The sequence below is a fragment of the Colletes gigas genome, unplaced genomic scaffold, assembly GCF_013123115.1.
Source record: "Colletes gigas isolate AHSC1104 unplaced genomic scaffold, ASM1312311v1 Colletes_gigas_Sc00019, whole genome shotgun sequence".
Classification (NCBI taxonomy): domain Eukaryota; kingdom Metazoa; phylum Arthropoda; class Insecta; order Hymenoptera; family Colletidae; genus Colletes; species Colletes gigas.
In genome coordinates, this window is record NW_025106648.1 from 1,107,943 (window position 1) to 1,132,752 (window position 24,810).

At 41.8% G+C, this 24,810-nt stretch overlaps 2 protein-coding genes across 2 annotated transcripts in view; one reads left to right on the forward strand and one right to left on the reverse strand.

Moving 5' to 3' along the window:
- The first annotated feature begins 254 nt into the window (after positions 1-254).
- The window catches only part of LOC122400596 (mediator of RNA polymerase II transcription subunit 20), a 188,149-nt gene continuing 163,593 nt past the window's right edge, over positions 255-24,810 (forward strand). Inside the window, exons 1-2 of the mRNA XM_043402119.1 lie at positions 255-366; positions 471-613. Of these exons, the coding sequence (XP_043258054.1) occupies positions 320-366; positions 471-613 (190 nt within the window). The 5' untranslated portion in view covers positions 255-319. The remainder of the gene's footprint in view (positions 367-470; positions 614-24,810) is intronic.
- Positions 9,262-24,440, reverse strand: LOC122400595 (facilitated trehalose transporter Tret1-2 homolog). The gene is made up of 7 exons (XM_043402118.1): positions 24,272-24,440; positions 14,143-14,273; positions 12,508-12,754; positions 11,201-11,485; positions 10,855-11,107; positions 10,431-10,771; positions 9,262-9,954 (listed from the first exon to the last, which is right to left on the reverse strand). Exons 1-7 carry the CDS (start codon positions 24,332-24,334, stop codon positions 9,817-9,819), a joined length of 1,458 nt encoding a protein of 485 aa, XP_043258053.1. The 5' UTR covers positions 24,335-24,440; the 3' UTR covers positions 9,262-9,816.

Here is a 24,810-nt window from a genome sequence, read left to right on the forward strand (position 1 = left end):
AGTGCGCCACATTTTGTCTTTGTAGCGCCATCCATCGAGGTTTAACGACATCGAGCGGCAACACCGGGAACGAATTTAAGTTACGCGCGTTCTTTCCTTTTGACAAGTGTTCTGTGGTGTTTTGACGCGTCCCGGCGTGTTCGACTTATAAAACATTCCCGTAGACATGGGTGTCACCGTGTAAGTACTTTTATAATCCAAAAAATTTGTTATAATCATTCGTACGCATGATTCGTACGAACGCGGCTGTTTCGTTTTACGTGCTGTACGCGCTTATCGACATTTTTGACGTTTGGAGGTTATGTAGCGCGCCTAGCACATGTTAGAATGCAAAGAACCTTCTAGAATATTTCTATCGTTCCAATGGTCAGTGCACGCTGTAAACGATACTAATTGTCGTGTGCTTTTAAATGTAATAAAAACGAGTGCTCGTTGTCTCGTCCGTGACCGGCATTTTGTGTATTCGTCAGGTTGCAACAGTACCCGATGATAGAAAACAGAACCGGCCCGCAAACAATCGAGTTTTTAACGAAGAGAATCGTCGCCCTCGGTGCAGTGCAAACCGGCCAGTTCCTGGTAGATTGCGAAACCTACGTATCCGTGCCGCAGTTGGGTGAGTGTTTCCACATTTTGAAATTGAATATTCGGAACGTCGCGTCCCGTGTCGGGCGCGGCGTAGTGTGTTGTCTCGAACACAGATGGCCGCGAGAGTACTTTTACAAAAAACGCTCGATCGAAACGATGAAATCTCTCGCTTTTATGAAACAGCGATGCATCGAATTTCAAAATAGAAATATTTAATATAAATATACGTGAAGATATCACGATGATTTTAGAAGATTATACTATTTAGGGAGCGGTAGGTAAGGTTAGGACGGAAATAAGAAAATTAACTATCGTTTGACGATTATATCTGCTTTCTTTTGGCATTTACGTAGGTGTATATGGATTTCTATACAAACACGCAATAGTTTGGTTCCGCCGAAGGTCGTTTAGCGATCGTATATCCAGTTCATTACTTCTAGAGAGGTACAAACGCAGACGCTAACGAATTATGACTTAAGTACATACATACTTATGCGTAACATAAATACACGGCGCATCCGTTCCGGAAGTGCACGTCTCTTTCGCTGCGGATTTCGCGCCACCGTATCGGCAGGATTGTTTTGTGCTACTCGTATTTCTTCGATCGACATTCTTTCGACAGTTGGTTCCTCGCAAATCTGTATCGATCTCGTCTACTTTTCATACTGACGACGACCAAACAATCCGATTTCTTTTTTTTTACCGTCTTTTTAAACGACCAATGTTTTCAACGCGTGGACTCGTACAGACTGACGCAGCTACGTCTAATGTAATCGGAGAAAATCGTTAACGTCCATAAGGTTGACTAGGAGAAGCCTAATTTCAATCGAAGAATCACGAATTTTTTTTTTGTTTTTCTTTTCGAGGTCGCATTTTATAGTTTCCTATCGCGTAGAATTCACGTGGTCATTCGATCGAACGTTCAACTGCTATGATCGCGAGTCAATTGCCTTGCTTCCATTCGAATTTCGCGCGTCCATCGATCGCGTCGACGATGGCGCCCGAAATCAAACATGTTTACTCTGTAAAGGTACAAACGAACTACGTCTAAGCGTCATTACAAAAATATTAAATCTAGCAAGCGAAGCTAGGCGCGACCCTTTCAGGCTAGGATCAGATATATGTATATATATATATTTTTTTTTTTCATATATTGTATGTATATATTTATAGTACTGTATATAATCTTAATGTACGTAGCTTTTGGAAAATACGTTTTCGGAATATTCTCTTCTCGATTAGCGTATCTACAACGTTTGAACATCCCTCTTCGGTGACGGCCAGCGCTTCCTTCGAGTGTCCCATTATTGTCGTCAACTTGTAAATAATTCCCGATTAAATTATTGTCGATAAATAGAAGACATAATTATGCATGTGTATATAGCCTACTTGGCAGACCGTGGCGACTTTAATGCCCGAATGTGCTACCATTCTGTCTCTCAACGATCGAAACCATTCTTTATCGTTTTTTACATGTTCCTTTTTTTTTTGTATGCAACACACTTAAAAGCAACTTTCAATTATCCTTATCCTTCGTACATGTACAGGATAAAAGTATTCGTACAGCAAGGACGTGGAAATAAAACGAGCTATATTATGTATAAATAATTATACTTAATTATATGTAATTACATATTATACTCGAACCTTAGGGGCAACAAATATGCAGCAAGAGGAGTTATTACAATACTGTATAGTTAATAGTAATTCAAAATTCATATAAGGATGGCATTTTCACGTTTCTTAGTTTCAGTCGATATAAGATCTTTTTACAAGGAGTACAGTGAGTTGTAAATACACGGTTATATTTCTGTTTATGTTCTTATATACATTTTATGTGTATATTCACATATTAAATACAGTTTTCTTCAATTTTTCTTTACATATTGGAATATCCATAGATCTGTTAATTCAATGTAATTAACTCCTGTTCCGAAAATAACAGGAAATATTATTCTTAACCCTGGTCTACTCTTTTCTTCTTCTTGCAATACATCGTATTTATACAATTTTATTTACGCGGGAAACTTCGAAACTACTTAACCGTGTAGACAAACCGCTTTCTGGATACTTACAAATAAAATTAGTATCGTACAAATACTTTCGTCCTGTCGAAACGTTATCCTTAAGTGAATTTTAAATTATTATCGTTTTTTATATAGTGCAGTAACTTTCGTTCCTGTGTATTAGTTGTTACTTCATTTTATGTATAATATACAATTATATATATTTATACACATGAATAATTTAGGAATTGTAGACCTTTTCATGTCCACGTAATTAGTGTACGAATATTTCTATCCCTCACTGTATATACAGCACAGAGATGAGCAAAATTTCCAATAATAAGTGACGAATACAAAAATTCTATATCAATTTATACGCAATGCTTATTCGATGGAAAAACTTTCATTCTTTAAACGTAAAATATAATTTTACTTTGCAATTCAGATTATAATTGTTATAATTGTGATAGTAAGTTATTTATCTTTTCTTGGTTACTCGAAATTTTTACCTGAAGTATTTTGCCCATCCGTTATATACAAACGTACACAAACACTCACGATACACGTACACGAACGCGCGTGTGATGCGGGCCACGGATTAACTTTTCATTTTCCATTCTTCGAGCGAAAATTTTGATATTGGGCGTAATGGAATTTTCTATATACGCATAAAAATGGCAAATTATCGGTGAAATCTAGAAAGCTACTCTCACGATACAATTTTTATCGTTCTATGGGGTTGAATTTTTTGTTTTTTTGTGGGCATTATTTTCTTCATTTTTTATGTATCGACGAACATGTATTTCTGATGGATGATCTAGTTCCAAACGCGTTGATAATAAATTTCTGAATTGCACCTGGCCCGTTGTTACCCGAATTTACTGTGAATAATTAGGAGTTCCGGAATCATAGTATTTCGAATCACGATCAAAATTTCTGCCCTTTCCAACGAACGAATCGACCACGGCCTGCATCAAACAACTCACGGATCCTCGATCGATCGCATAACTACGCGTGCAGTAATAAGAATTATATCTGACTTTCGACTCGCTAATCGCTACACCTACGATTACGATAAACCTTCAATTCACGAGAGTGCGCAGTGCAGAGTTTTTGTTTCCTCGCTGGGTTAACTTAGCTACTTAATCGAAAGAAGGGCGCTCCGATTAATTGGGAGTAAGGTCGCTACGTAGGTAGAACAGGTGTTCGGTGAGATTACCGCGAACTATCGCGCCTCCCTCGACGGCAGATTTTAAAAGATACTACATATACTTTTGTTCGGCGCAGTATACTAAAGAAAACGAGATACTCGTTATGATGGTCGAAGAATCTTTCTGTACAATTTATATACAGAGTTGGGCAAAATTTTGTTCCAACAATGGATAACCGATGAGACCAACCTATAGCAATTTACTCGAACAGTTGCATTTTTATCTGATAATTGAAATTTTTAGAGTAATGGGTAAACAGTTGTTTACCTTTGTCTCTAGATAAGAATTTTGCCCATCTCTGTTTGTATATTATAGAATACAGAAGTATTTTCTCTCTCTCTCACACACACACTCTTTCTCTCTTCCTCCCACTCACTCTCACTCTTTCTCTTTCTCTTACTCTACGTGCACTCGTTTCACGAGCATTACACCTGCGCTAACTTAATTGTATAATTTGTTATTCAATACTGCGTCCAAGCCCTTGAGCATCGTAAGATTCATTTAGATATGAGAGTCGAAGGTGCTGCGCTCTTTGCGTTTTGTAGACAGTGACGCGAAAAGTAGATATCTATTAATTCTCAGATATGTCTTAGTTTACATTTTTCTTCTCCTTTTTACATTTACGAGACCGAGATGGAACGTAGGTAGAATAATTTTTACGGGGCGAGAAAGACGCAGATTTCGTTTCTTGGACCGATCACTGTCTACAAAAGTAATCGTTTTTCTTGTTTTTTTTTTTCAACGTTTAAGTACACGATTTTTTTTTTATTCTATACAGTGCAGAACGAGCACCTTTCGTTAGAATATTGGATATGGCAGGGATATGACTCACGGGTGTAAATGATTATAGATGTAAGAAGTCCTGCCGTTAGACTGCACGGAAAAAAATATTATCGTCGACGTTGAAAAGTAAATCAACAAGAATCACGCGTGTTCTTTTAATATAACATTAATCGCGCGAAATGTGTATCGTTGATATGCTAAAATCGACGTCCCTGGTCACGGGCGATTCGATTGCAATTCATTGAAATCGCGATTCGACGAGTAGAAAAATATCAGAACGATCAAACCGATACGACTTTCGAATTTAATTCACGATTTAACGAGTTTCTTTCGTTTCTTTTTCGTCGCACACGCGTCTACGAAACAAGCATGACTCGTGAAAAATATTTTCGTCCGTGAAGGCTAGGCGCTCGATCACAGATGCAGACATCGTTTCCGCGAAGTTTCGACGCTGACGTTCTACAAACTATATAAAAATACAAAATACAAATGCCGTTTTTTTCTCTTTTCTTTTTTTTTATACTCCGAATACCTCCCCCCTAAGAGACGCGCGACTCCTATCTCAAATTCGAGATTGGATGGTATCATTGCACGAATGGTTATTCTATACGAACGCTTATACCGACGAGAATTGTAAAAAATTGCGTGACCGTCGGCGGCAGCAGTATCCCCACGTCGACGAGAGGTAACCTCGATACATGTACAGTGTCTCGGAAATATCTACGTAACGATTACGAAATGGTAAAAAGTACAAGAATATTCCTAGCGATTTATTTAGAATCTGATACTTTATAACCCAAATTATTTCTAGCTTCTCAAAGCAATTTCGATATTGCACAATAAACTATCACATTTTCTTTGAAAACAGCTGGTACAAATTAATGGATGCATTCTTTTATGCTGCATTCAAAACATAAATACAAACTGATTTCTTCTATTTAAGTTACTGTTTTAATAAGTTATTTAATTTTCTTTACTATTATTGGATTCTTCAATGGTCATATTATAAAGAAAAATAGAGTCCTATTAGTCAAATATTTTCAACTTTTAATACAAACTCACGTTAATTTTGTTTCGAATGATACGTGTCTTTAAAAAGATTGAGATCTCGAGACACACAAAGTAACTTTCTAACAACAAATATTCTTAATTCTTTTACAAAAAACAATCGTGCTCCGTTTCCAAGTATTTTTTACTTCCTCAGTAATTATTATGTTATATCAACGTTCAGACACTCCACATTTAGGTTACCAATTCGAGACACGACTGCCCTCGACGTTACAAAAAAGACGATCCCACGCAGAAGCCGTTTTTGCCGAATTTCTACGGTTCCCACGTGTTTTGGCAATGGCTAAATAGTATTGTCGCAATGTTTGTTCGTTCTGGCGTCGCATAGTTCGACAGCCATGCGTTTCACACGAACACGCGCGTGTATACAATGTACAACGATAATCGATTTACACAATAGGTACTTAGTATGAAAGATAGTACGCGTGTATATATATATGTATAGTATCTACAGTTAATATTGTCATCATTAAGTCAATGGCCCCCCGCGCTAAATCTTTAGAACGAGGCCCCGAGTGTGTTTATACTTGCAATTCGACGTAAAATATTTCATTCAGCGTGTCTAATTTCTCTCCGTTCTACGTTCTTTGTCGGTTAGGGCAGGGGTGACGAACTTCTTTTCCCTCGAGAGCCACCGAGAGTTCCGCTATTAACAAACCGATTCTCTCATCATCAGGTTCCATAGTAGTTGGGTGCTCAGCCAGCCTTCGTCTCGATTCTGTACAGTGGGCATAGTGGGGGTGAGTTTTTCTACGCTTATGCGACACAGAAAAGTAGGGGAAGACGCGAGCCATCAGTTCGTCACCCCTCGGTTAGGGTATTACGTCCCGCGCTATACAAGGGTTTCCGTAATTCGAACAAAGACTGATTTTTTGTCGAAAAATAAATCGAAAGCGCGAAATAGAATTTTTTTCTCGAGGCAAACTATATTAGGCCAATTTGTAGACACGTCTTTGCAAACCTTATTATTTTCCCCTTTATACATCGTTATCACGAATTACTTAATCTATTTTGCTGTTTTCTCATTTTATGTTTTAACATATTCTAATTTTAAATTTATAATAATAATAAATAATAATAAATAATAAGAAATAATAATTTTTTATTTAGTATTTTTGTTTGGAAATGCGCCGTAAATGTATAAAATTGGCGCATGCCCCGCGTATACTCGAACTCAATTATCTCAAAGAGTATGCCCCCTACAAAAATATTTTACCCCACACTTTCGACGTATTTTTTGACAAAGAATCGCCTTACTTTCACTTGTACCACAAATTACGAATGAACATTAATTATTATGCTCGCGCAGATAGCGTTTAATCGGTGAAAAAATAACTCGAGTCGCTGCACACGCGGAATAGAAATTTCCGTTGTCTTCTGATCAATGTCGATTCTATCGAGAACAACGTTTTCAGCGTTCACGAGTTATAGTCCCGATTTTGGCCAGCGAAACTATAACCGCTAAATTTAATATACACGTATATCAGTCGTTACGCGTTTGAAAGAACGAGAATTTGATTTCTGGAAGAAGTGAAATCTGCTTCGACGCTATCATCATCTACGAGTTTTTCTTTTGTTTTTCTTTCTTTTCGTATATTGTCGCGATTTGAGATTCGAAGACGTTTACCATGAAAATATCACCGTGAAACTTATAACGCGAGAAACGTCGATCATCGACGAACCAGTCTATCGAGCCTATTCTAAGTATGTACTACTGTTTCCTTCCTCTTTTCGTGTATTTACATACGTCTACTGTAGTTTGCGTGCTCTCTGAGAAGGCACGTTGCACGGAAGAGCGTTCTTTTGTCCCGACGAGATCCTTTCGAGTGCAAGTCCACAAGAATTTCGACAGTTACGAGAGTTACCGAAAGTAACGTACGGCTAATTCATATGCGCATCTTGGTCAAAATATCGTTCGACGTTTCAAGGCAGATACGAAGATCGCTACTACAAACCGCGCGATTTAGTTCTCTCCTCTAATTCACGCTCGACTTCGCGTTTATATCGAAAACTGAGCCGTAAAACTGGTCAAAGAAACAGTGAATATTAAATTTCTCGCCGCGCCCTTACGAGTATTCGTCTAAATGCTACTTCGTATAAATTGTACCATTTCGATTACGCGATACAAGTCTTTAGAATGTCAAGTATTCAAAGAACACGGTTGAGAAAAAGGGATTCGTAAATAGATTCTGACCAATCCTACACACCAGCGATTGAGTTTTTAAATATTTCGAGTGTCGTCGCTGGATAGTGGATTCTTTGCATTTGCGGTGTCTGCGAATATGAAATTTATATGCTAATCGTACACAGAAAATGAAGGGTGTTAACAAAAATGTAGGATCTTTGTCGGGGTATCGATTCTTCGTACGAATATAAATCGAAAAGTCCTTTTCCGTTTTGTAATCCGAGGCTTTGTTATCGATATACAACCAGTTAAAGTTTGAATGCGCGCATGCGTGGCCACATAAATGGCGCGTATGGGGAATCCCATAAGTACACTTTAATCGTTTACATCTCGGTAACGAAGCTTCATACAGCAAAATGGTACAGGACTTTTCGATTTCCATTCATACGAGGAATCGATACGTACAAAAATCTTAAATTTTCGTCGATACTCTGTATACACACGTGGAAAATGAAATATCATTATAATATTAACTTATAAAATATATTTCGCATTTCTGTATTAACAAACGCCGTAAATGCGCGAGATCCCCAGCCACTCGTTTATCGAGTAAACTCAAACAGCGTTTCCCAAATCGCTCGAGAAGGAACTTAGTAACCTAAAGTCACCGCTAATGAGATCTCATCCTGACAGAAATTACATTCGTTTTAATACCGCAAAGAAACAGTTCAGATTCAGGACGTTACCGATGCTCCCGTGATCTTGTACGACAGATTCTAACATTTCGAAGGAACATCCGAAATTTCAGACGTATTCTAACGGTCGTGAACCCCGTTTCCCGCGCGTCGGTCGAGAGATCAATCACGAAATGCATTGGAAGAACGAGCGTCGCGATTGGGTCATTGATCGGGTTCAGCCCTCCATACAAATCACGAGTCGGTGTGGGTGGATGACGATCACCCGATAAGGGGACCCCCGACCGGTTGTCGACCCTGTCATTCCTCGTGCATCACAAGTAACACGTTTTGTAATAGATAAAGGCGACCGTGTCCTTGCCGAATGTCCTGCACTCTCTCTCGTAGTGCACCTGTCCAGGCTCGTATCTTCCGCCCTGGGTGTATTTGTCCAGCCTCGACAGGCTTCTGTAGAGTCTCAGATAGTCATCTTCGAGTTGGTCCTCCCGGTATCTTCGACGCCTGTAACCGTCGTCCCACCTGTCCCTCCAATCCCTGCTACCGGGGGACAGAAAAGACGAAACACCAGGACCCCTGATCCTGTCATCCAGTTCCAAGTCCGATAGGTCTTGCAGGCTCTTCGGGTAACTGCGACGCCACTCGAGCAAACCTGACTGATCCCTGAAATTGATGGTTCTGCTTCGTCTGGGCAAGGTGGAGCTGTAAAGCCTCTCGCCTCTCGCGTGGCTGATACCGTTCCTCAGGATCGGCTTGGAGACGCTCAGGTCGACCAGTCCGTCTCTCCAGGCGTGCCTGTCTTCGTACGTAGCCGCGTAATCGCGCCTTCTGTCTCTTCTGGGTAGCATCTCCGCATCGCGATCGACGCGACTCGCGTCAACGATCCTCTCTTGCGGATAAACGTTCGAGTATCGTTCACGATGGCTCCTCTCGGTTCGTCCGCAACGCTGACGATTCTCCTGGCGAGCCTCGTTCCTTTCTATCGGTCGACCGGGTAACCGATAATCGGCTCTGATCACGTCACCGTTGCTTCTGTGGGTCGTCAAGTTGCTTCTGGAACTCTCGTCGGTGGAACGACGACCCGTGAAGAATCCACGGGAATGTATGAAGCTCTCGACGTTCCTCCCTATCCTGTTCGTCTTTTCCGCGAAGATGTTGCAGTAGTCCGATAACTTTCGATGACTGCATCTGTTGTCTGACGTCTGACAGGACGTGGTCGGAACGTCGATACCTGGATTTGCGTTGTACAGATCCCGTGGATCGTGTTGATTGGGATAAGCCCCCCCTGGTAGGGGCTTGTTGGTCTTCTCCAGATTCGACAGGCCTCCTGTCAGCGAGGCCTTATACTACCGAGCTTGCGCGTACTCTGGGTTCATCTCGTCCAGTTGTTTCCCTTTCGTTTCTGGGACGCAACAGACCACGAAACACAAGCCGCACACCGCCACTGCCGCGTAGAACCAAAAGGCCCCGTGCAGCCCGAACGTCTGCAACAAATCACCCGTTTACGAAAGTCCTTCGTTAATTCATTCGTGTTTGAATCAACAATTTCAGATCTCGCGAATGGTTTTTAATATCTGGACATAAATAGTGACGGTTGAATATTTTCAAAACTGGTCATGGTAGAAGACAAAGTTTCTTAACTTGATTAAATTAATTTGTTCAAGTGCCAGTTGAGTATTACGAGTAACTGTGTAACCAATTAAGTACTGTTTCGACCATATAGAAATCTGTTCCGAATTAAATACTTGCAAGTTGATAAAATCTGAAGCATTTGATCAAGAACCGAACTGTTTAACAATGTCCTGATACCTGGGGTATAGTAATGAGGCATTGAAGCATTTACGTATTGAGGTACTACAGAGGCAATAGGGTACTCGAGTAGAACAATGCCAACTAGATATTGATATTCGGTTCAATGTTTAGACCGTTCTCCAGTTTTTCCGCGATGAAAGAGTCTCACCTGCTGAAAGTCCATGAAGAGTTTAATCCCAACGAACGCGCAGAAGTAGCTAAAGCTGGTGCTGATGCTCGAACCGAGGCCGCGATACTCCAGGGGGAAGAGCTCGCCAATCAATAACCACGAAATTGGCGATATGCCCAGAGCCAGAGCTGTCGTGAAGACGAGCACGCAGAGCAACGGTATCCAGTCGTGCTGGCCGACAACCGCGTTGTCTGGATTGCCCAGATTTTGCGTCTGTGACATATAGTAGGCATAGCTGCCGAAACCTGCCAACGCCAATGACATGAACACGGTGCTTGCTATCAGAAGCGGCAGTCGGCCCACGATATCGATCAGGAATCCTGCGCGCGATAAAAACCAATGATCCTCTCTGGTGTTTCACAAATTTCAAGTTTTTGATATGGAATTATTCTTTCGATCGTACCTGATAGCAGAGAAGCCAACAGTTGCACGAACCCGATCGCGATGGTCGCTCCGTGAGGGTTCATGCCGCCCAGTGTCTGTCGGAATATAATGACCGCGTAGTAATTAAACGCGTTTGCCCCGGAAAACCTTTGGAAGAACATCAGACCGCACGTTATGGCAATTGGCTTGTACAATCGCGGCGTGAACATGCTGTTCTTGAACGTCAGCTCGTACTGCTTCGCCCTCGAGGCCAGAATGTTCGTCTTGATCACCTGCCACAGAGAAGTTATTCATTCGCGACGATACTTTGGGCCGCGGTTATAAAGAGGAGACAGTTCTGATTCGTGGAAGCTTTGTTATGTTACCTGGAGTTCGTGTCGTATATCGACGTGATCGCCGCGCAGCCACTGCAGACTGTTGGCAGCCTCATCGTCTTTGCCATTCAGAACGAGGTACGAAGGCGTCTCGGGTATAAAGAGAGTACCCAAAAAGAGCATCGACGGCGCTACTGCTACCAGCAGCGCACTTTGCCGCCAGTTCATGTACGTGCCCGCTATGTACGACAATAACACGCCGACGTGACCGAGCACCTTTAGCATCGCCGATAGGCAGCCTCTGATACCCGGCATCGAGATTTCTGATATGTACACCTGAATCGGAGAAGAAACCTAGCTTCAAAGATTCGTTGCAACAGCATTCTTCCATTGTCGACCAGGGTTACGTAGAATACTACTTGATAGGTGAAAGGTTTATAGTACAAAAGGGAACAGAAGCTATGCAAATTGGGGCCAAGTTTATCGCTAATCTTACGTTTGAGTTATAAAGTTTATAAGTAAAGTGTAGTAGCATTTTATGTATCTTATAACTTAGTGGATCAAATATCATGAGCCCCTCGATTATCCCTCGATTATCCGACCTAATAGGGGCGAGGGTTGGTAGGACAATCGAGGGTGTCGAGAAATGGGGAGGATTTTGTTTCATCTTAGGTCAACAAGGAGATTATAAATGTATCGTAATATCGTTAACAGGGGCATAATACTTAGATCATGTATTATACATTTAGACAGAAAGTCTCGTGAACGTTTGTTATATCTTAGTTCTACGATACAGCTCCCTTTAGACCCTTCAATTACTCAAACGTCCTGATAAGATCGGGATTAAGGGACACATGATTTATCAAGATCATCAAAAATGTCTCAAACGTGGGTCTGATACACCTGTGCCTGCAGCAGTGTTTCTCAAACTATTCTGCATGTGACCTACTTGGATAAACCACATAACTCACTTACTATGGGACCCTCGAAGTGTATAATTGTAGACTAATGGGCTTCACAATTATTGAAAGCCTACAAATGATTCCGACTGAGAATTAAATCAAATGAGAATTGGATTCGTATTGTAGTGTGGCTCATGGGGTAGGGTTAGTTCATACGACTCCTACTATAAAAAGCGTACAAAAAAGTTATTCCATAGATTTTCTCAAAAATCAAGCTAGACGAGCTTGCGCTGCCTTTCAGCTAAAAATGATTCATAAATCTCAAACAACCGACGTTTAAAACCAACGTTTACCAAGATCAGTTGTTCTCGATAGTCCCTGAAGTTTAGCCCCAGGTGTTTTCGACGCCCCGTTTGCTGGGAGGATCTGATTTTGAGGGTCGCTGTATGGTATTACCTGGGCAACCATGGTGATGACCGAACAGCAAAGGCCTCCGATGAAGCTGGTGACGTAAACCAGTTCTACATTATGCGCGATCCCGGTGAAGATCCAAACCGCAGCCAGAGGCAACGATGTCGCGCGGAGCGCCAATCGACGCCCTCTTCTCATTATCCAGTCGCCAATCATAGCGCCGAACCACGCGCCCAGCATCGACAGAGACGCTACCCACGATGCTTCTTGTTGCGTCACCGAGAAAGCCGACCTGCGACAAATGGCAACACGATTACGGATGACAGCGGCCGTGTAACGTAATGCCGGAACCTAATCGTTCCCTAATACCAGGCGGCGTTGTCTCCGACGCTGGCCACGATTAACCTGGCGAGTGGGATCGATCGCCGCGCGTGCATAATCGATCTTCGTAACCGGTTCAAGGATAGCTTACGTTCGTTGTACTCCGCGGAGAATACGCGCTTGTTTATGGAGGATTCAGGCTTTACTGGTCCCCTGTGCGCGACGAACTAATCGAATTATTAAGGAAAAAGGAACAATCGGGATTATATCAAGGGTGTTCACCTCTGGGAAAAATTTTAAGAGGCGATTCTAGAACCCCAAAATAAGACGAAAGTCAAGAATACCAATTTGTTGATCGAGGCTTCGTTAAAAAGTTAGTAACGTTTAAAGTCCCGCATGTTGAACGGCAATCTGAGAACAGCTGCGTGCAAGCGATAGTAATTCCCATCACAGACGAGGTATTCGAGTAGATTTTACATCCAATGTATTTTTTCAGCCCATTTTTGGGGGGCTCCAAAGCCCCATTAATACGTATTGTTTGCACGTTGAAACATTAAAATCCTTCAATCCATTCAAAAGTTATGATTGAGCTCTTTATTTTGATAGTGGAGATTGTGCTGCACTGCAATACCCAAGACGCGATCAATAGCGACCAGAGTTTTTTGAAAATATAGAAGAACATGATCCAGTAATAATTTTGGTTGGAATTCCAGGGCATAGTTGTATCGTGACCTTTTTAAAATTCATGAATGCGTAAAAATTAAACCGTTGTAAACAGTCTTTACGAATGTCCTTTGTTCGCTTAAACAGGACATCGATATGCCCGGTGGATTGCAGAGATTCTACCGCGATCTGACGATTAATTTATTCCGATTCCGCAAATTCGGAAGCAAATTGCCGGTCGTAAATTTCAACGTTGCGCAAAGAACCGAACGTCGAGTATTACACGCCGAGTATAACTAATGGGCACGGTTTGTTGCTACTTTATGCAGCGTGCTTCCTTTGCAACGGCCGCGATAAACTGAACCCACTATCGCGGAGAAAGTGTGCGACAGCGTTCGAAAAGAAACGGGGTGACGTTAATGCATTTGTTAAGTGAATTATCTAAGATATTCGCCCGCGCTTTATTACGCGCGGCCGGAGAGCGGTGGGGATGGGAAGGGAAATATCTCGTCGAGTTTATTTAATTTGCTTATCTGCGGACCGACACTAATCGTTACCGGACACGACACGTATTGCCCACAATTACTTACGAAGTTTCACCTTTATTGCACGCGCTGCGCCTGTTACAACGCCGCGCTGTTATTTCTTAACGCGTGCCCGCCGTAGTTTACAACCTGCCGCGTTGCTAAGACTTACCAGGTGTTGTTCGAAGATTGGTAATGGTGAAGGGGTTGGTTGTCCAGAATGGAGTCCAAGGCCGGCGACGTGTAACCCTTCGCCAGGCCGGAGGACAGCGTCCCCATCGATAGCGCCAGGGTAGCTAACACCTAAACAAACGTATCAATTTCAAACGATAGGAATCTCGCAAAGCATACAAATAAGTCAGTCTTCGTTACAAGCTGATAATCTAGGTGCAATTCCTCCCAAAATTAAAAGAATCAGTTGAATAATACAGTAATGATTCTTAAAATGAACATCGATCCTGGATTGGCATGCTCATCTTTCGTACAGCATAGGCACAATTCTACATCAGTAGATATTTACATGCAGCTATATGGTTAAGCTTCAGAGGCCCCTTCAGTTGGGAGGGATAGAAACGTTCAACTTACGAATCATGTTCATTTTAAGAATCATTACTGTAATGGCGACACAACGTGCTAAGTAAAGATCACTTAGAAAGAAACAAAACGGAATATATTTTTAATTTTAAATGTCAAATGGTTAAAAAACATTGATCTATAGCAACACTTCCTCTCTGATATAATACTCAACTACTGCTGCATAGCAGATCATATAAAAGAATCATATAGTCCAAGAACTGATTCCATGGGGATTCCCCCAATTGAGAGGGATAGAAATGTTCAACTTACGAATCATGCGTGAACATAATATTTTCTTAACTTTCAATGTCAAATGGTTAAAAATAATTATCCTCTCTAATATATTATTCAGCTGACCTGGCAGATCATATAAAAAAATCGTGAAGAAATTGAGGGCGTCGAATTTCAAACCGACGATAATATTCTCCCCTCAGTGATATTTAATAGCCAACGAGAAAGTAAACATTTTTAAGTAAATATAATTACCAGGAGTAGCCAGTTATTGACAGAGGGGTAAATCGGGTAGGTGGAATCTGCAGGTGGGTACGCAGAACCGCGAATTCGTTCATTGGAGGAATATGGGAGCGCTGTGTGTATATCACGCTCGCATATTGCGGCTCGCAGCCGTCGGACAAATTGTTGGCCGCAAATTGAAAGCCCGGGCTCTCGACCCTTCGCGAGGAATACTAAACATCTCGCGCAGCCCGGGACTGGTGTGTGCATCTCCGCAACGATCGTTTCCAGAGCGCCGCGTGCATCGGGCGCACGTATTCCGCCGCGTGACAATGGTCGAGTGCTCGAGTTCCTCCTATGCAGAATCTGCCGATTTTACGGTGCACGGAGCCGAAATTACGGAACAACGGAATTTCGCGCGGAGGAACGCGGAACGTTGTCCCGACCAGCCACTGGCCTCGCGCATCGTCGAGCCTTTTCGATGACGGACGACGCGTTTCAACTATTCCCTTTTTCCGTTCTGGTTCCCGCGAAACACCACTCTCGCTCTATTCCAAAATACACAAAGGAGAAAAATTGCTAATGCACCGAAATGGGAGGGGGGTGTATTTTGTTTCGCGTTGTTTGGATTATACGGAGAAATGAGATTGGGGATTATGCGACGCACGTGAAATTAGTTTCGCGTGGATTCACCCCAACGGACGAACTTAGGTATTTTCGTTATTTCGCGAAACGAGTTCCGGTTTCCTTTTCGTTTTCGGGGAATGTCGAAGTGGTCCGGGCGTGCACGAAAATGTACATGAATTATATTACTGATGCTGTCGTGCATACGTACACGGATCGTGTATTCTCGATGGGAGGAGGAGTATAGCGAGGTACTCGAAGCACGCTCGAGCGTTATGGAAAGAGATACTCTTAAGGGTACAATTCGCGAAACGTGTTTTCGCCGCACGGAGCCGTGGAAAGTTGCAACGTCCACATCTTTGAAGTATTCCTGGGTCCTTCGTGCGTTCCATAGTGTCCCAAAAAGTTCGAGTATCCTATCGTCTTCGCTCTTTTAGGTTTTCTAGGGTCTCCTTATATTTCTTTTATCAAGTACATTGACCATGGCCGCCTGCCCTCAAGATCGATACGATTCCTTGGGTCATTTGACATTGTGTCACAACTTTCAGAGTTTATAATCTTGTGTGCGCCTTTATCAATTTCTACCACCCTTTGATAAAATGTAACAATTCTTGGGGTCGTTTGTACCGAATATTACGGCTCTTGGGGTCGTTCGCGTTAACTGTTAGGGTTTCCAGAATCGTTCGATCAGGTGTCACCACGTTTAGGGTCATCGGTATCAGGTGTTACAAGTCCTTGGGGCGATTTGTATTGAATTTCCTGGATCTTGGGTAATCTGTGTTCGGTGTCAGCCCGTAAATGCCTGTATCGTATCTTGTTCATCCAAAATCGCCCGTATTGGGTTTCGATCCGACTGGTCCTGAATCGTCCATGTCCGGGAACTTAGCTAAGTCTTCTCTACCTAATCTTGTTAATATAGAGTCTATTGACTTTCACGGATCTCTCTGTCGAATTTGATAAGTTCAAAATCGTTTGGTGCCGCGTCTGTGCGAGACGCCTCTCGTTTTGCTTGCTGTAGCAAAGTGAACGCACTTTAATGTAGTCTGGGTTGTACGATTCGCCGAATGTCGCAATGAAATCTGGTATACACGTAAATCTTATCCAGTGCTCGAACCGCGAGCTTTTTGCACGCGAAATCCAACCGTGACTACCGACATCTAGTCTGTTATCTCGATTCGCTCCGAGACCGGTATCCGTGTCAGATGAACGAGAAATAGAGATGACATCAACCGCCAGAGAAAACAATCTAGGCGATAATATTCGTGTCGAGGCTCGATTTCCACAGTTCCTGCTAGCCGTGGGAAATTTTTACCGAAATATGTCGGTCAGGCGAGAGAAGAATTATTTACCGGCGTTAATAACGGATAATGCAAGGTGTGCCTGTAATTATTATGCTATTCATGAGAGCGTGTCGCGACGGGGTTGCTTCGCGTGAAGTACATTACCGCGCTTAAAGATCGCGAGATAAATGCATTAATTTCACGTGAAAGAGAGCAAAATTGAGCGGTTATTGAATTATGGCGGAGGGGGAAAATTTAATTTCGGTTCGGTGCATTATTGGCCACGGGTTGCTAAAGTAACTGGCGGCGTTACGCGAATTAGTCGCGCATTTGCAGAAAGTAGTATACATTTTTAGCCGGTAATTGGTCCACTTTTACGGAGGACGTTTGAAATTGATTTGCACTCAATTCCGAGACCTCGAAATCTCGCTTGACTATTTATAAATACATTCGATTAACGATTCAGCGAGCATTTTATTTAATTATCGTTTCCCTTTAGCGAGTATGTAAACTCGATAAAAATAAATTAATTGTATTTCAGGAACGTTGGAATTTTAAAATTAAATAATTATTATTTTGATGTTTTAAATTTTCATCCGAGCATATAATAAATTCCGTAACTTTTTCATATAATTTCTGTGCACTGAATTCATCATTAAAACTGTTGGATTTGGAACTTGTTAGTGAGCTGGACTAATTAGAATTTGTCTATGATGCTGCTTATGATTTACATATATGTATAGTATTACTCTGTATAAAAGCTTTCGCCAGCCGTACTCTCTTCGCTTCACAGATTTCTGAAATTCTGGAACCTAATATCCCAGACACAGAGCAACGCGGTATTCTTCTAATAAATCATCCATACCGTACAGTGGCTGTAACTGGGCCAAAAAAGTCGCAGAAAAATTGCGAATGCGTCGGGTATACACCCTGCAGCTTTCCCGCGGAATCCCTAAAGCCGTGTCGCTCGCACCTGTTGTGAACTTCTGTCGATATTTCATATTAAACTCTTGCGCACGCGACACACGCACGCGGACGTCCGTTCTCTCGTCGTGCATATACAGCGTGTCTTGTAATGAATTGTATATCCTAGAGAAAGATGACACGTAGTTTACGTATCAAACAAATTGTTATGTTCAAAATTGTTTTCGAAAACCAAACTCAAACATAGTGATTGCTGTTCAAAATCAGGATCAGTTTGCTCGAAACTCTTTGATATTTCACATTAAATAATGATCAACAGATCGACGAGATTTCCCCGATTAAAACGAGCCCAAACACGACCCCGTTCGAAGGTTTATTAATTTATATAGTTTACAAATTTGGAATTTTGGAAATGCAATTTATCTCACGCATAATTAAAAGCACTCGGAAGTATGTCATGTTTGTACTCATTTTGATTGGAAAAGCCCCACCAATCCATCGGTAATGTTTTCCAAAATTTTAATTTCGATTTTAATTTCGTTTGTTCGGAGTACATATTCTGTGACACACTGTATGCACGTTACAAAAAGTGCAATGACTGAACGCTGCTGTCTTTGTTACAGTTTTCCTACGTTAGGTCGCAGGAATTTTAAAAGGCATTCTTGGCGCCGATCCCACGTAAATTTGCATAGACTTTCAATATTTCGCTCCCACCGCGGGCAGACGCGGACGAGCTTATTATGCGCGATTAAACGTCGCCTGGCTGACCTTTCCGCCGCCGCGAGACGGCCTGGTCGCGTCGATCTACCGTTCGCGAACAATAACGTGTGGGTCGCGAGCCGCTTTCCAATCGGGAAGCTTTTTACCTGTCCCGATTTGATCGCGCGAAAACTGTAACGCTACCTGGGGAGCGATGTCGCGCGAGCAACAATGACACACGATCGCCTGGCGCTCGCCGAGCTAGCCGTCCGTCTCACAATGGTCCCGATTGAGAAATTTAATGGCACTTTCATATAACTATAACAGATATTCAAGTCCAGTTCGAACAGAAAAACATTTAAAAAATAACAGTTCATGTTCATACCTTTTGCTTTAATTGTTTGGATTTAATGATCTTGGAAAGATATTCAAGACTATTTATTCCATTTTTTGAGTGTAGTGTTAATTATAAATTGAACAGATTTCCCGTTCCCAGATATTGGATACAAAAAATAAATTAACTTGAACTAGATTTCTCCTTTTTTTGAGGCTGATTGTACACGTAACAGATATGTTAGATCAGACTGTGATGATGGAATAGCACTTCAAATCGTAAAAATCAGTTTTATTTCAATTTCTGTAGCTCGAAAAGTGTGACTACTACAGTAAAATTTCTAAGAAAATAATTATCATTATTTAGAAATACTTCACCCAGTAAAACGATGATCTTTGTAAACTTTAAGGTCAGGAATTGCAAGTATCTTTGTTTACTTTTAAAAATATTTTTATATTTGACTTGCAGAGAACATATAATTTATTTTGATCATAAAGATTTGGTGATAATTTGAATATAATACTAATTTGAATATAATACGACTATAAAAAATGTCGTTACAATATTAACATAATCTCTGCTATTTGAAAAAGTGTGCCACGTAAACGTTAGTCCCTCGTAAGTGTGTCGATATGTAAATAGAGGTGGAAAAACACTGCTCTATTGGAACCTCTCCAGTGAATTTTCAAATCTACGCGTAGTTGCAAAAGAGACACTAGAGACTAGTATAAATACGATTCAATTTTACCCCTTTTGGATCCTGCAATAACATACGCATACACGAATAATTTATATCCATCAGTGGCTTTGAAATTTCAATTACTGAATTTTTATCAAATACAGTGCCCAAAATCGAGGTCCAAAAGCGAATTTCGCAAATTTCCATTCGCGTGTCGGAAACGCAACTCAACCGAATGGGCTAAATTGACCCCCGAAAATCGTTGCGCACATTCCCCGTACGGTGCGCGGAATTTTCGCGAATTTACCTCGCTGGATCGTTCGAACGGAAAATCCGACGCCAACGCGAGGTGGTAACGACCCGACTCGCCGATGGTTTGCATACAATATGTTACAAGAGTGCTCAAGGACACGCCAGATACACCAGACAGACGTAAATGCATTTGCTCCTCTTCGAGAGGGAAATAATTCTCGTATATTTGTCTTGCGGAGTTACTTGAATACAAACCCTGCCATCGGCATGAAGAAGTAGCGACATGAGTCACCGACGGTTTACGCCATCTGACAGCCACGAGGTTGTTGTAAACCACCGACGGGGACTCGTTGCTTCGTAACAGCCGCAGCATTGCGTCCAACTGGTGACCCAGCCCGAACGCGTTAACCCTTTTGATGCTGACTTCGAACCTAACGCGCGCGCGCGCGACGTTTGCGGTGTGTTTACAGTCCTGGCACGTTGCGCATGTCCATCAAACGTTCATACGAGTGCTCTGACACGAACTGAATAGATTCGTTCGATATACCGAATTACGGTCACGATTAAGAGGGCATACGCATCTAGGAGGCTCGAAAACAGATCATTGTTTCTGGTCCATCGCGGCATCGGTGGGAAATGAACGGTCGATCAACGAGATATTTATTTTTTATAGAGTAACAAGGTAACGAACAGCATTTGAATTTGATATCTGAGGCTATCACGGTCTCAATCCCGACACTTGCGTTATTGTTTATCCGAGGAATTAAAACTCTAGTCGGTGACCAACGATCCGTGACACGAGCTGAGTGGTTGGTAATCAATGATCCGTGACATGAACACAGATATCAATAGACTAAATCTATATGGCGTACACTAATACCCCAGTGTCGTTTAACTTCTGAAGAAGCTGTTTGTAACGATGGCAGAAACCCTGATCGATTTTAGTATTCCTTTAATTGTTTTTACACAGTCATAAAGTCGTCGCAAAATAGAATACCTTCGCTATTTCAGTGTATCGTTTGTAGAAGCTTAGGTGCACACGGTCTTTTTTCAACACGAGGAACCTCGATTTACAGATAGGGATCCTTCGCGAGTTTAAACTGGGTCATAACGCAGTGGAAGCTACTCCAAATATACAAAAAGCTTGGGGCGAAACTAGCGTACGTTTGTTCGAGAAATTTCATTCGGAAGATACAGGCCTCGAAGATCGAGAAGTTTTTAACAGCCAAACATTTTAGCGAAAAAGAGAAAGTGCAAAACGAAATTGTGCTTCCGTCTTTGAAATAGAAGAAAAATGATTTTATGATTCCAAATTGCCAGGCTCCTTCCCCAAACTTTCGCGGGGGCTTTGCTGGGCGGAAAATCGAACGAAAATCAGCAACGACGCTGCAACGAAGCTATTCGGTTTCTGCTCAAAGTCCAATAACACGGATGCCTAGTTACCGTGCCGGATGCGATTATCCTCGCCGTCTAATTGGTGTATAATGGACAACGTCAAAGTTAGAAACAGCGTGAATGGATCCCGGTAATTTCTAGTCGAGGCGCAACTCGAACGGGCCGCGAACCCGATTCCGTTTTGATGCACGACCTGCATTCGATAATACTGAAATCTAATTCCCACCGGGGGTCGACTAAATGGATTTGTATCGCACGCGTACGTTCGGTTTGTTCTGCCGTGCAAATATTGATGCCGCCGTTAGAGCCTCGGAACAATAATAAAACGGCGTTATGCCGCGCTCGCGACGGGTAGCTTTTATCGCCCGCAATATCGGTTCGCCCACTGATCGAGGAAGATCCACCGTAATGGAAGTCGTTTTTAACCCGACTGCCCCTCCATTATGTCGCTTATTAATTGGCCAAGTTCGTGGCTGAGTTTCGAAACAGAATCTCCCGCTGCATCTAGTTACGTTACATTTCAGTATTTTATGTGTGTTTTATTATTCTATATAAATGTATTTCACCATGTTGCATTTTATACTCGCACGTATTTCTCTTAGCATTGCCTAACGAACTATACAGGGTGTTCGCGATATTACTAGCCAGCAGTCTTTTCGAAAACTATTCTAATTGAATAGAAATGAAAGAGAACAGGAATTTTGGTTTCTTATGATCAATAGGACAGTGTATATCAATTTTGTAGATTTGCATTGATCTTCAATTTTTTAATATTAATAACATTACTTTGGCGATTCGAACGATTTTTGATCGCGGATTATCAATCAGGGCGTAGGAAATGTTCGAAAATGGCGATCTAGACGTGAAAAATTATATTTTACCTTAAAAGCGCATAAATCTTTGAAAACAAGTTTATAGACGATTATTAACACTGTTAACATTAATTTTGTTTAATAATTTTTATATTATTTCATGTTCAATGAAAATTAAATTAAAGAAATATATTTATTATAAAAGTTTCACTGCTGCATAACATTTTGAGTTATATAATGTATGTAAATAAAGAAGAAAATAATAAGATTAAGATTCACTAACTTTAAAGTTATATTATTCAAAAAGTAGCAGCTGATTTTCGGAGAAACCAAAGAAATGAACATAAACTACAAACTCGTGGTGGAATTTTGACCAATATGTACCAATCTTTCTGATTGCCTGTATTTAGAATTATAATAAATTTTGATCAATTGTTTTTATTCTAAAATAAAGTGGGTATCTTCCTGTGCAAAATTGATACAGTACAAAATGAAATTATTGTAATCTCATTATTTCCTAGAAGGAGAAATATGAACTGCAAAAACAGATTTCCAAGAAGAATAGAAACGTCTAGTCTCTGAGTAAATATTAACCTATTTAAACAATATCTAGGGATAAATGATCGAAGATGGTCAAAAATTGAACTTTTTCACGTCCAAATCGCTGTTTTCGAACACCGTGCGACGCCACGCGAAGCTCGGCGAAAGTTGCGACGGTGAATCGAGTGAAATGCCCCGTGCAAACAGCACCCGGTGCTGGAACACTGAAAATTCAAGCAAACGATCCTCGGCAGAGTATGAATTTCCTGGGGGCGGCGGTGTGTAGGTTTCCCGTGCGTTTCTTCTGGCAGCGGCACGACGTTAAAAGCTCGTTTGCGCCAAGCCACGCCGAGAAAGGATGTGCTCGAGTTAGGTCGAAGTTAACCGAGAGAGCCATTAGCTTAAAACTGTTAGCCCGGTCCTAAGCGAAAGGAGAGCAAACGAGAAAAAGAACCCGCGGAAAAAGAGCTTTGAAAGTCTTTAGAGTGGCGGTATTATGAAAATGGCTGGTCAGTTCGGGCTAGTAAAGTGCACGCCAAGTGTGCGCGCGTCTGTATAAGCGCAGAGAGACAAGGCTAGAGAGGGTTGGAACAGGGGGGGGGGAGGGAGGGGGAGAGAGCTTATATCGAAAGACCCGCCTCGGTGCTCGATATGCATTTTAAGCCGGACCACTCAATTAAGCTCGCGGCTATCTTCGGTATTTGCATATCAATATGGACCCATGCCAAGAAGGAAAGATTTGCTCCGCTTGCTGGATTTGGATTATTCGAGAACTCGCTAGATACACGGCTGGGGAGATGTAAATCGCCGCGTTGCGGACGAGAAAATCCCAGCCTGTTCCTAATAATCGCAATTGCATCGGATTCTATTTCGATTCCGTCGATTCGTTTAAGTCTGCTTTTTAGTGGTGGAACTGGGCTCCAGATACAATGTTTTTTCAAAGTCGCTGGCACGAGAGAAGCTTTTTAACGAATTCTTCGATACCAGGTTGAAATATGTCTCACGAAGTATCGATACTGCTCGCGATATGCTTAATCCGCTCGACTGTATCTCTATTGCACGTTCGCGAAAAGTTACTTTTCTTGCTCCAACCATTCCCACTTTCGCCGTTTCGGCCAATAGGACCGTGGGCTCTCCAAACTCTAAACTAGAGTGGGGATTTGGGGACCAATCAGACCCACATTCCTTTCGCTAGCCAACTTCTTACGTACGCACAGTATTAGGTTGTGTAATAAGTCCGTTCGCGTCTCTTTGCAAGAATATCAAATACTGCCAGTTTTTCATGTCAATGTTATACGTAGCATTTTATTCTACGATCTTCTGTCGTTTTTTAAATAATTTAAATATCTCTTTATAATAGAAAATCCATCACTTTATTTAATAAAAATTCCAGATGCGTGTATATATTTATTTCTTCTGTGTTTTTTCCATAATTTTTCACTGAAAGAATTTTTTATTATACGGAATAAATCGAAGTAATATGAGACATTTAAGCTGCAATAACTTCAGTTCCATCGTCAAACATTATAGAATCGTATGTCATCGTGGTAGAAAACAATTTCTTTTCTAAATACACAAGTGATAGCCAGTCGTGAATAGTATTTTTAAGAGAATATACTAAAGTAAACTGTTAAAATATCGTCCGCAATTTCTCAAATATCAGACTCAGGAATAGTCTGTCGATGATCTAGGCAGCTGAATCATACGTCGCGTTAGTGAGACAGTATAAATACCTGCGACATGTGCTGAGGTCTCGTCGCCGTCGACGTCATGTGTACCACGGAAGCCCTGGGCATTTTAAAGCTGTTTTCGCCCTCGTCCGGCACGGTCGTTACCTGGAACAGAGAAAGATACCGATGATACTCGATACGAACTCGCAACAGCACTTTCCCTGTACAGCATCCGTCCATCAAACGCCGAGAGTCGACGACAAATTCCCTTCGACCCTGCCAGGTCGAATTTGTCTCGAACAGGCCTATCGCCGAACTTCGAATTTCCACTTTCGACCGGCAACAAATCCCTACCATCCCCGTCCCCGAGCTGGATTAGTCATGCCTGTCCAGCTCGGCAACTTAACCATTAGTACCGTGTTCGCGTTATCTTTCTCCTCGGAGGAACACGCCTAAGCGTCAGCCTCTCTGCATTGTTTTCGCTATTTGTACACGGATCATTGCCAGTCGAGCCGATTGTCAACCGTAGCCCGCGGCCTCGGCGGGTCGTAAACCAGAAACGTTTCGCCAAACAGCTCCGCGAACGTAATTGAAAGCTGAAC

Excerpts from the sequence above, each read along its gene's own strand:
- LOC122400595 (XM_043402118.1), bottom strand. The coding sequence starts at position 24,334 with ATGCCCAGGGCTTCCGTGGTACACATGACGTCGACGGCGACGAGACCT. Across the intron at positions 10,772-10,854 it reads GTTGGCTTCTCTGCTATCAG|GATTCCTGATCGATATCGTG; the intron begins GTACGATCGAAA and ends TATCGCGCGCAG. Across the intron at positions 9,955-10,430 it reads TCTTCATGGACTTTCAGCAG|ACGTTCGGGCTGCACGGGGC; the intron begins GTGAGACTCTTT and ends GATTTGTTGCAG.